The 13,263-nt window shown below is 40.7% G+C and overlaps 2 protein-coding genes across 3 annotated transcripts in view; one reads left to right on the top strand and one right to left on the bottom strand.

Annotated features, from left to right (window-relative positions):
- Positions 1-13,263, bottom strand: part of ANO3 (anoctamin 3) — a 1,634,736-nt gene that overhangs the window by 638,092 nt on the left and 983,381 nt on the right. The window lies entirely within an intron of this gene.
- Positions 1-13,263, top strand: part of MUC15 (mucin 15, cell surface associated) — a 67,886-nt gene that overhangs the window by 31,396 nt on the left and 23,227 nt on the right. For both annotated transcript variants that reach the window (XM_078684213.1, XM_078684214.1), the window contains exon 2: positions 4,113-4,924. In XM_078684213.1, the coding sequence (XP_078540339.1) occupies positions 4,144-4,924 (781 nt within the window). In that variant the 5' untranslated portion in view covers positions 4,113-4,143. The remainder of the gene's footprint in view (positions 1-4,112; positions 4,925-13,263) is intronic.

Below are 13,263 nucleotides of genomic sequence, written 5' to 3' on the forward strand. Positions count from 1 at the left end.
TTTAAAAATATTGAAAGTATATTTAATTTTTTTAATTCATTAAAAATAATTATTTACTTTTTTATGTAATTATTTTATGTGTGGAGATCTATTTGTGATTTATAGTATTTTTAAATAATTTATAAGTAATTAAAGCAATTATTAAAATTTATTATTAAGTAAATATATAATATATATTTTACATATGTGTTTAATTAATGTTATATCATTATATATCTATTATTTATTAATTTTAAACATTACTAAATATTTTTAACAATGTTTATTTTATTTATAAGTATTATTTACTTTATTTTACACACTATATTTTAACAGATATAAAACGATATTTTTAATTACGATATTTTTAACACAATATTTTTGTTTTGATATTTTTGTACTTACCATGTTGTAGATAGGATGTCGATATACTTGCTTTCGATATTCCAGCGTCGATGTTTCTGTAGGTTGATATTTTGTCTGTCGATATTCTGTCATAGATCCGCTTAACTTATAAGGCTGAACAAAGAAAGGACTGTGCTTGACTCCCACAGGAAAGGAGTGGATTGCCTGACCAGAAGCAGGTCCAATACAGGTGAAGAAGGCACCTGCAAAGCCAGAGAGGACACCTCAGTTGGCTAGCGGTAACTGGATTTGTCCTGGACTGCATAAGTGCATGGTGGGAGAATGAGTCCTAGATCCCAAGTGGCAACCCAGAGCCTCTGAACCCTTGTCCAGTGCTAGAGGACATGATCTCCCCAAAGGAAACTAGAAGCAGCTGTTAGCTTCTTCAGTACCAAAGAGAGATGACACAAAGCCTTGTAAAGCCTCTCCGCTCAGCTTAAACAGAACCAACGCGAGTCCTTGACAAGCTTCCCCGTACAGCTTCAAGAAACCGTTGCAAGTCAATGCGAAACTGACACAGGATATGATGCAGGTACTCGGATCACAGTCCTCACAGCTCCTTGGAACGCATGTTGGACAACATGCAGCTTCTGAAAGGAATGCTGCACAGACTACCCACCAAAGACATAAAGTACAATACTCAGCGAGCCTAACTTGGTTCTGTGCCCAGCCTGTGCTTCATCACGGTAAGCCTGAACCTTGGACTTTGTCCCAGTCCAGCGCGACTGGATATCCTCAGTTGGCGCCTTGCGCCTTTTGGTGAGATCTTTACCTACATCTTTAGAAATTCATAAATCTGGTTCCCTACATTGGATTTTTGTCATTTTGATGTTTGGAAGATAAAAATATTCTCTGTTTGTATAAATTGGTATTGGATTTTTATGGTGTTGTGTCTTTTTACCTATTTACAGTTTGGGTGCATTTAAATGATTTACACACCTGTCTCCTAAGTTAAGCCTGTTTATTTTCTAAGCTACCAAGCGTTGAGCAAGGCTTAATTTACTGAGACTTGACTGGACCTATTTGTGCCTGTGGTATTTTTACTAGCTGAGGGTGAATTCCAACATCTACTAATAACCCACTTTCTTACATGAAGTAATGTTTTTTCCAATACCTAAATGTGGTCTGGCCCTGCATCCAACCCTTCGCAGGTGACCCCCTACCCTTATGATGAGCTGGCGCATTCCACAGTTATGTCGACTGCATGAATTAGACTTTCTGCAGCAATGTTATGATCCATAGTCTGACAATTGGAATCCTTGTGTTCTTTGTGAGAACAAGTTGAGAGTCTCCTAGACATTTTGTAGCACCAGAATTGTCAAAGTTGAGAAAGAGGAAGGTTTTTGCCGGATATCATCTGGATGCTCTATTAGAAAACATGTGGCAATGAACTTTGAAAGCATGAGAGAAGTTTGTCAAGGTGAAGACCAGTGACCTTCAGGGGCGCCAAGCTGACATAAACTGTTATTGATGCTGGGTCAGACAGAGTTATGAGCTGTGTTATTTAGGCGAAATGCCGTAGGACCACATAATTATTAAAATTACAACTTCTTTCAGAATGCAGAACATTAATTATCTGCTCAGTTGTTGTTGATGAAAGACGTCTGCATTCTACTACTTTTGCAGCACTTCCCACTAACTTGGTTTAATCCAGAAATGCTCCAAATTATTTTACGAGTTCAATTTGTTTTAAATTCGACATACATTTACTTTCACATCATGCATGATTGGACAGGTCATAATGCGATCATGTCGCTCCAAAAGAAAGAAAAACATGTGAATTTTGAATTTGACTGCTTTCTTTGCAAAAGCAAATGACGTGGCACTGCATAGCAGAGATTACAGCTGACGGAGAAAGAATATGTGGGGCATCAGTCCACAGAACGTATAACACTGGTTTTAAGCTGTTTAAAAGAGTGAATGGTTAGGTTGAAGTAACAGAGCAGGGGTAGGCTGTTCCAATATTTGGCACCAAGGTAAGCAAAGGACCGACAAGCTAAGTAGGCTTTGAAATGGAAGTGACTTTAAGAAGATATCAAGGTTTACAGAAAAGAGGTGCTGGGTAGGGTTTTCAGGGTAGAAGAGAGATTGCAGGTTGATAGGTCCAGATTAATAAAAAGTCTAATATACCAGGCAGAGGGCCTTCAGATGACCTATTGTGCATCAGTAAGCCCATGTAGGTTGGCGAGAAGACTGGAAAATATATGCTTCAGGGGATTCCCAGAATTTGGTGGGTATTAGCATTTTAAACATTCTAGAGTCTGGACAAAAGATACTTGGGAAAATAGATGGGCTGATAATTCTCAACTCAATAAATTTAAGGTGTTACTTAAATAAGCATAAAAGACTATTGGCAAAGTACTATTGAAAAGACTTTACCAATGTCATAGAGATCCAAAATGGGTGTTGTAGACCTATCAGCGACAAGATTACTAGCACCAATACAAGTTTATCAGTACATCCAGATGTGCAGACTTAAAAGCGATTACAAGTGATACCCTGAGGTTTCTTGGAGAAATGAGGATCTTCTTTGGGAATTAGGAATATCTCATCAGATCACGGCTGTAACCAAGTCTTTCCCAATGCATTATCTGGAGATGCTGGTTGCATTCAGCAGATGGAACCTGGGAGAAAATTGAAAAGCTATACTTCCAATGTTGCTGATAAGGAGAGTTTCCAGCTCCTCTACGCGTGTGAAACGCCTCTGATAATAAATCCATAAAGTTCACCAAACAATTAGCACTTTTAGATGAAAGTCTTTTATGAGGTGAAGTACATCTTATCTTCTGTGGTCGAAAACCTAATACTGCAGAGTGCACCAAAATGGACTTCTCACTTTTTGCATTACGTAACGTTGTGTGCAGAACCACAAAGTGCAGTGTATACATGTATGTATAACCTCTATCCAGGGAACAGAGGACTTAAACGTGGGCCATGCAACTCTTCTAGTGTACAAGGACCCAAACACCTCTGAAGGTGTGTGTGCATCTAAATGGCATCCTGCTTAATAAACCTTTTAGGGATTCCTCTAGAAACCTAAAGAGTGGTCCAGCTTTTTTGCTCTCCGATATTAATGAAAGATTGTAGCTTCAGCCAACTGTAAGGACTTGCAGACTATGTCAGCCTGATCATCATGCAGAATGCTGATGCATCAGATATTTCCCTTTGATGAGTAATGGTATTGCTGAAATTGACCCTCTGCCAAGACATTAGATAAACATTGGGCTTAATTAGGTATGTTTATCTTGGATCAATGCCCTTAACTCAGCTGACATGATTTGGACGCTATTCTACTGTGATTCAAATAAATTGAGAGCTGGCTCGCAAAAGGTTTTTACAAACCAAAGACACAACTCCCAAAGATGCTTAGAAGCACTGCTGACTTTGATGAGCTCCTGCGACTCGGAAAACAACGAAGAACATTCTGCTCTTCTTAATTATCCATTGCGTGTTTTTCCATATTTCGAGAGTTTTACAATCTGATTTGAATGGGTGTCTTTAAGGTGCGTCACTATCACACATGGACTAGATCATTTTTAGAATGTGTATATATAGCACTCTGAGACTTGTTTTCTTTCAGATGGGACAATTTTGGGACATTCATTGAAAGTATGATGAACCTCAAATACTGTTGATTCTTCATGTTCCCTCTTTGAAAGTCACAACACCAGCACTTTGTAGATAAGTATGGATCTGCATACACTTAACATTTTCTTATTCTCTTTTAGGTTCCAATCGGGAAGTAAAAGTAACACAACCATGAGAGCGATATTTAGAGTGAATTCCTTTCTGCTGGTGTTTATTCTACACATCAAGAGCCTTCATTGTGAAAGTACCATAGCAGTCCCAGTCACAAGTGTAGGAAGTAATATAACCACCAGTAGCACTTTAGCAAATAATACAACTGGATTGACGAGCATAGCCACTTACGAATCGCATTATGCTGCAACCTCACACAACGGAACAGCAACAACAGTTGTACCATCTTCGACCACATACACCAGCACAAAGAACACAAGTGCTCCTGCCTCCCTTGGTACCACTGGTCCATCAAATGGAAACTCTACAGAAAATTACACTGTTTCAGCAACAGCAACGTCAGTGTCATTTCTTTCGTCTTCTCCAACTTCTATACATACACTGACAAACACAAATGCCACAACTACAAATATAACAAATAATGGTTCATATGTTAGCACAGTTTTTACTACTGCTGAATCTGTAACAACAAACGCAACAAATAACACTGTTGGTACTACTATACAGTTTAACACTACACACATATCCAGTGACAACTCAACTACACCTTCAGTTCTCACTAATACAAAATTTTTTGCTTCAACACATTTAAGTAGTTCAGTAAGCAGTACATTGCCAACCACAAAGAAGCAGGAAAATGTAACAACAGTACAGAGCACAGATGCCAGTCTATCGACAGAAAATACTACAGTTGTTGTAAATCCCAAAACTTCGTCAAAGCCAACGGAACAACCAACTACAAACTCTTCATATCCCATACTCACAGGAGGATCACCAAAAGGTAAATTCAATAATGTTTATTAGGATTGCTTTGATATTTATTATTTGCTATTTATTTACAAAGCACCAGATATGAATTTTGACCAGAATACTGTATATAGCAACCGAAACATTGTGCAAGTTCTTAAAAAGTTCGGGTGGTAACCAGTAGAGTTTTGCAAGTTAGATGCATACCAGGTGTTGTTTAAAAGAAAAAACACAGGCTAACCAGTTAGCAACGGATGGGGCAGACAACTACTTATATATACACATGCCTATATATTTACAATAGGAGGTAATGGGAGGGCATAGCAACACAAGAATGAATTGATAAACATTAGTGGTAACCACTTTTAAGCATAAGAATCTCTTTAAGGCCATTTTGAAAGTAAGAACAACTTTACCACGAAGAAAGTAAGGACTATTTTGGTTAACTATGGGGTCCATTACAATGGCAGCAGGATAAACTCTGCCCGCCATCGCAACAGAGCAAGAGACCGGTGGTCCAACAATGTATATTATGATGCGCCCGCCACACTGGCGGGCGCATCCTGGTCCCATAACATTGCGGGTGGATCTGCTGGCTGCAGACCAGCCTGCAATGCAATAGGAGTGCACACATCATTGCCATGCACTACATGGCAATGACGGGGGTACCATAGGTACCCCCCATGTGCACCCCACCCCACCCCCGACATCCTGGGGGCCCACAACTGGCCCCCAACACCAGACACTGCATGCCTTTCCATGGCGGCTTTGAAAGGGGAATCTCAGCATGCATCATAATATGGAGGGCGGTGTCTTGCAGACACCGCCACCATATTGTGACCCTTTTCTGCCCGGTTTACGAGTTGACTGGCGGAAAAGCAGCGGACGGTCTTTCTGTCCGCCGCGGACCCCCCCAGCCATACTATTATGGGCAGGGTCAATCAGGCATGGATGGAGGGTGGATCAACACCACCGGAGCAGCGGTGGCTACCTAATGGGCCCCTTTGTGTTCCTTACATTTAATTCATTCTACAGTAATTGCTGACAGTAAACCAAATCCGTGGAACTTTAGCAACAACATGTGTGAACACACTGAAACAACACAAATATTTCTAGGGAGTAGAACTGAGAATGGCTTTGCAAGAACACATAATCAGGAAGACACAATTGTTACCAATTAATAATGCTCAGATTATGAATTATGGTACGATTCCTTAAATTGATTTGAGGTTCAGATTTTAATATGGTTAATATTTAAATTATGTGTTATTGACAACAATGACTGCATCTCAGCATAGATTGGTGTATTTTAACATACATGCCATGTAATATATATGTGTGTAGATGGCTTAAAATTGGATCACAGTCAGAAATCATACCATAATGTATAATTTAAGCATTACAAAAATGAATTACAGAGTTCAACAATTTTAATCTTGACATTCTCTTCCCGCACTGACTAAATGAAAAAAGTCCCACAGTCCAGAAGACCCACAATCGGCGTAGATAATTTAATAAAGACATATAAATCCAACTACAACACATGATTGTACCTATTCAAATACTCGCAAAAGTAATTTGGCATCCAAATTGCAGGGGATAATGGGGCACAGGCATCAAGCCCACAATTTGCGATTTCTAAATAGCAAATTTTACAGATTCGCTATTAAGAAATCGCATAATGCAATGCAGGTAGAACTCGCAAAACAAAATGTGATTCCTTAAAATTCCTTAATTGCGACTCGCAAGTTACGAGTCACAATTAAGGTATTGATCCCATTCATTCCTATGGGCCCAGAGGCCCATAGGAATCAGTTGGAATTGCATGCACAATTTGTGAGTACTCCCTAGGTACTCGCAAATGGCTCATGCAATTTCAAGGGTGCAAGGGTTCCAAAAGGATACCCTGTTGCACCCCTGAAATTCCACTTTTTCTACATGTTGCGCACACACATGCCCTTGTGTGTGTGTAAAAAGTGACTTCGAAAAATTTACTTAAGTGCATTTTTCAAAGCAATCGCAAATTACCATCCACTTTAGTTTGATGGTATGTTGCGATTCCTAATAGGGAAATCGCAATAATGTTTTGCTTAATGAATTGCATTTAAGGAATCGCAATTTGTGATTCCTTAAATGTAATCGCAATTTAAGTAATCACAATTTTAAAGCTTCCCTAAGGTGCAATTTTTGCATCTGGGATGATGCATCCCACATGCAAAAATGCTAGTTGCATAGGGGCAGATTCTGCGAATCTGCCCATTTGGGACCGGTTTTTGGTTTGATGCATGGGGCCCAAAGAATGGTAAGCCAAAGATAGACCTAATCGTTTACCATTGGAGATGAAGAATTCCAACTTAAATAAATAAATTATATTCAGCAGTGAGTCGTTTTGCCTTCCTGGTTAACCAGCTTACATCTAGGGTCCAAAAAGAGTTTCTACTTACCTCACTGCCCTTGCGAATTTTATGTGTACAGATAACTCATTCCTTAGCTTGTACCCTACTTATTCCTAATCTTAGGCTCATGTTTCACTGATTTTGTCAACAATAATGTGAATTTATTTTTAAACTAATAAGGGGGAGGACACAATCATCATGATAGATCACCCCTATGTTTTCATTTGTAATTCTTTTGGTTAAAAAAGTCAATTAATAATACATTTATAAAAGACAAACTATCTCACTATGGCTCACTATTTTTGTGCTGCAGGAGAGGGAGTAGATTAAGGTATTTGTTTTGCGTTTTTAGCAGGCCAAAGCAAGTACCTACTACCCTGCCACGTGGGGAGCAAAAGAAGCAGTGTTGTCAAATTTCACCCCCAAATTATGCACTACCGTAGATGGTAGGGTGGTGGGGGGACATCAATTGGCCAAAGGGCATTATCCCAGGTGGGGGAGAACCAAAGAGCCAGATTTCAGTCTTGCTTTAATTACATTGGAGGCTGCTGTCACGCATCCATTGGAATAAGGCTTTCATACATGCCTTGAAATACTCAATGCATTGGGAGTTATTTGATCTAGAGTGAGGAGTAATTGTGTATTGTCGTTGTAAGAAACAATTTGTATGCCAAGAGATTCTCGTATAATCAATTGGAGGAGGGAGAGATCGGATCCTTTCAGTCTCCAATTAGTTATTCATAATCAACAGGGGAAAGGATCACTAGTCCTGCGTAAACCAAGGTCTGCAGGTAGGTAAGTAGGTGTCTCCCAATAAAAAGACCTTCATACACGCGTTTTTATGATTTCTCGTAGCGGTATATGATGTGTCCCCGCTCTTTTTAACACGTGAGTGCGTAATCCTTGGGTCAATTATTTTGTGTGCACCCTCCGCCAGGAGGCTTTACCTTTGGTTAGGGCAGTAGTGATCGTGGAAAAGTGAGTGGTGAGGTAGTGACATGTTAAAAATGCCCAGACAGCCAGAAATTGAACTTTAATGAGTCTGGATTCGGACAATATTGGAATTAATTTGTGCAGCTATGGAATTGGTTATGAATTCTAGCGCACTTAGATAGTGTGATAAAAAACGGTCGACATGTTTCAGCCTTTGTCGCCAATTGGTCAGTAGGCTTTCTTCAGGACCAGTAAGTGGTGAAGTGAATGAAAGTGAAAGAATAGGTAAAATTATAACCTGATTCTTCGGGTAGTAGAAGGTCGCATTGTACCTCTACGGATTACAGGCTTTGCTTCTTCAGGGAAGTGGCGTACAGAGGGAGGTTGTACTCAGACCTTCGCCTCCGTTCTTGCAGCATGTGCTGTCTCTGCCACTCTTCACCCGGAAATGCGTACTGGTCCTGAAGAAAGCCTACTGACCAATTGGCGACAAAGGCTGAAACATGTCGACCGTTTTTTATCACACTATCTAAGTGCACTAGAATTCATAACCAATTCCATAGCTGCACAAATTAAATCTAATATTGTCCTCACCACTCACTTTTCCACGATCACTACTGCCCTAACCAAAGGTAAAGCCTCCTGGCGGAGGGTGCACACAAAAGAATTGACCCAAGGATTACGCACTCACGTGTTAAAAAGAGCGGGGACACATCATAAACCGCTACGAGAAATCATAAAAAACGCGTGTATCAGGGTCTTTTTATTGGGAGACACCTACTTACCTACCTGCAGACCTTGGTTTACGCAGGACTAGTGATCCTTTCCCCTGTTGATTATGAATGCCAAGAGATTCTACCAGAGTTGTCACGGGGGTCATATACATATTGAACAATATGGGGCCTAAGCAGATCCCTGAGGAACTCCCAAACCCAATGGTTTGGGTTCTGATGCGAAAGGGACCATACACACTGATTGGGATCTATCTGCCAGAAAAGAACACAACTATGTTAAGGCTGAGCACAGAGAGGCTGCACGAGTGTGGAGTGCGAGACCGTATCAAAAGCTGCAGATAGATCCCGTTCCACTGCTAACCTGTTTGTGTCTACCGCCTCCAACATAGTAGTGTCAGTGCTAACGCCCAGACAGGGTGGGATGTAGTAGCTTATTCTCCTCCCTCTGAAAAGGCAGATACCTGTTTCTAAATAAGCCTCTCCTCTTGCTGAAGACTGTAAGCAGAGAGATAGGGTAGTAGTTGGCAAGATTGGATTTGTGAGACAATGGCTTCTTTAGGAGTGGAATCAGCTTGTCTTGTTTCCAGCCACTAGGCACTGTGGCTAGTCAAATTGACTGATTTAGAAGCACATTAATAGCAGTGCAGTTGAAGACCAGGATATGTTGAGGGCATTAGTCATTAGACAACACGGATTTTCAAGTTCTTAAAATGTAGGCAGAAACAAAGTCCTGCAATAATTGACCACCAAGAGGCGATGAAACCTCCTGCTGAGCTAAGGAGCTTTTCAGTACTCATGGGAACGGTATTCGTAAGGACCAAAGAGTCCACAACAGTTTCGATTTTAGTGTCAAAGAAATTGAAAAATTGTGTGCAAAGTTTAGGAGAAGGCGTTAGGCACTGAAGCAGGGCATCTGGATGGATACATTTTTTTAACAATTTTAAAAACCTCACCTGGTTAGTTGTGGGATGAGTCTATCTGGGCTGTAAACAAAATCAGCTTGAGTTTTCTACATGTCTCTATGATAAACATTTAAGGCCTTCTTGTATATGCATTTGTCATTGAGGAGGTACTGCCGCCTTCTGCTTCTTTCCAGTTTCTTACAAGTTTCTTCAAGCCCATTAAGCTCCTCATTAAACCAAGGGGCTGACGGTCATTTTGTAGGGAAATTAGCATTTCTGGATTTTGATGGGTGTGATGCTATTAGTTGCTTCTGCAAGCCAATATATTGACTGACCTGATATCGACCTCCATGTCTCCACTCATATGAGAAGGATGCAGACTCGAGGCAAGACTGTACTCATCTGAAGGAAAGCTGTCGAAATTCTGACATGATAAAGAGAAATGTGTCCTACGAGCACCGGGGCCATGGTCCAGAAATCAGTGGAAGAGGGCAAAGTCAAAGACTTTATGTCAGTTACCGAAACTTCGCAGTTGGAAAAGATAGTGTCTAGGGTGTGACCTGTTATATGAGTGGGTTGGGTCACAAACTGCTGCACATCCCAAGAAGACATATTTTTCATGAGGAGTTGCCCATATGCATCAGAGTCTAGGTGTATATTAAGGTCCCCAAGGACCAAGAATTAGAATATTATAGCATATACTTCAAAAGGAATTCTTCTAACGAGGACAGAAACTCCCCTGCATGCCCAAGTGGTATGGGAGGTGTGTGATAAATCAGCACGCTGGCTAGGCTTTTGTTTGTGGAGAGTCATATACAAAAGCCCATGGATTCTGCTCCGAGAAGTTCCTTAGTATCAAAGGTCGTACAGATATGCAAGTTTCTCTGAATAATAGCAATCCCACCACCTTTTTCCCCCACTCTGTCAAGGTGCATCATTGAGGAAACGGCTAGGACAGCCAATGCTACATCTGGCGTAGAGTTATCTGAACTCCAGGTTTCAGTCAAGAAAAATACATTGCCTTTGTCCTCCCTCAGTATGTCATGGATATGCAAGGCGTTTTTATGTAGTGACCAAATTCAAGACTCACTCAAGCAAAAGCCACCAACTGGGTCAAAGGCAGGTCCAGTTAGAACCTGACAGGCTGGTTTTTCAAAAAAACGGCTTCTAGAATTCTGTTGTGTCCCTGTAGCTTTACAGGCGGTCAGCTAACTGACCATTGGAGTCCACTCTTTTTCCTGGGTAAAGTCGGAGCAAATCCAGCCTTTCAAGTCTCCTCAGAGGTCTCAAAAACAGGCGGAGTCCTTCTTCTGTCTTTCACACATCCAACAGTGTTCTTAAGAGGGTGCCCAGGGGTGCCACATTTATGCCTAGCACTGGCCTGTAGTCGGCTCTGGACATGTAGGCAGGTAACAGGTGACTTTTAAAAATACCTTTTGAAAAATAGTTAGTACAAATCCAACTTTTCTAAAGAATTGTGCATGTTATAAATATTTTTCAAGGTCAAATAATTATTTTTGCACCAGTTTATAGGCAGAAATACCTCTATTTATGTTTAATATTACATCCCCATGCTTGCTTATGGAACAGCTAATCCTCCACCAGTGAAAACAGCTTTTGGGGCCCTGCAACTGAAAAAGCATGTTTTACATTAAACATTTACCTATCCTACTTGTGAAAACCATGCGCCCTGCCTTATTGGGCATAAAGGCCTACTAAGGGGTGACTTATTAATACTTAAAAGGTAGGTTTTAGGCCTGTCAAAAGGAGTTATTGCGATAGGGCGAAATTGCAGTTTTTAAACAGTACTTCCAAGGTACAGTGGTAGGTCTGTGTCATGTTCGGTACGGGAACTCCTGTGGTGGCACAATGTGTTCTGTAGTCCACTAGTGTCATTTAGCTTATATGCCCTGGGTCACTGGCGTAAGGAACCTTGAGGGGGCCTCCCTGCAAGGCAGCTCGGGGGCCCCCCTCCGGGCTCAATCAGGAGCCCTGCAGCCAGAGTGCTGTGCTGATGGGGCCCCCTGGAGCTTGAGGCCCCCCCGCTCTGCAGGGGCTGCGGGGGCCTGTGTTACGCCCCTGCCATGGGTCGGTTCGTAACATATAATAGGGACTCATAGGTAAGTTAAATATGCCAATTTGGAGCACAGGAAAGAGCAACAATATGTTTGGGGCCCCAGCATATGCACTGGGGCCTAGTTAGCAGAGTGCCAGTGTGCAGTGTAAAAAGAAAAAAACAGCAGCATCAGTCCAACAAAATAGCGGTGATCAATCAAAAATAGGCATCTTCATCCTGAGTTTACTTATTTTACATTAAACAACGTCAGCTTTAACAAATAGTAACTTGCAATTATAATTTCAAATTCAACAAATACATATTGCTTAATCATTGACTTAAATACGCTGAAGAAAATTGAGTGGTTCAAAACAATGTTTTCTGTCATGCTCATGTGCAGCATCCAAACAAGCAAAGAAATCTTAGCACATGCTTAGCCATCATGAACTCTTTATATCTACAAAAGTGATAGCCAGATGTTGTTCTGCTCAACTGAAAGAACAACATCAAGCCAGTTGTTGTTCTGCTCAACTGAAAGTACCACATCAAGCCACACACAAGTAAACAGTTACAAGCCATTGCCTCTGAATGGATATTTTCCACACCTTCAAGAGTTTTCTTCACAAAGGATCTTACAAACAAATCACCTGATTCATTCATTGCTGTTTGGGAAACCAACTATATCGACAGGAGTTCCTTTAGCATTGTAAACCGTAAACAGTGGTAGTAAAGAATAATGTCTAAATTAAAGCTTAAATTGTTGTCAAACGTAATCTACTGTCAAAAAATAGGACCCAGTATATGTAAGTCTTGGATATGACTACTAACATGTTACCAACGTACCTTTAAGAACTCTAAGGAAACACCATTATTTGCATAACATTTAGAGCTTCCTCCTGCCCATAGATTGCAAATATGTTTAGCACACGTTGTAAACGCATTGCACTTGTGTCACACAGTCTGAGATCGTCAGTGTAGTATACTGTCCTGGCCTTTTACCCTCCAAAAGATAGTGGAAACGATTGTGTATTACTGTATCAAAGACAGATGGAAGAGGGTTGGGGCCAGTTCATATCACTGCAGAATGCTCATTTTGGATTACATTCTTAAATTTAGTTTGTAAAGACTGGTTCTCAAGTCTTGACCTGTGTGTTAAGGTATAAAGTGTACAGTATGGGAAATATACGAATAGGTAGCGCCAGATCAGAAACCTTTGCCATATTTTTAGATGATCTAAATGATAAATCGTTTGAAATGCTAATAAATAATCTTTAGAGCTGATCTAACTAAGCCACATGATATGGGCAGGCGAATGGCTGATGGCTAGTAAACTTGGCCCTCCCAAAATCCTT

The sequence above is a fragment of the Lissotriton helveticus genome, chromosome 3_2, assembly GCF_964261635.1.
Source record: "Lissotriton helveticus chromosome 3_2, aLisHel1.1, whole genome shotgun sequence".
Lineage (NCBI taxonomy): Eukaryota > Metazoa > Chordata > Amphibia > Caudata > Salamandridae > Lissotriton > Lissotriton helveticus.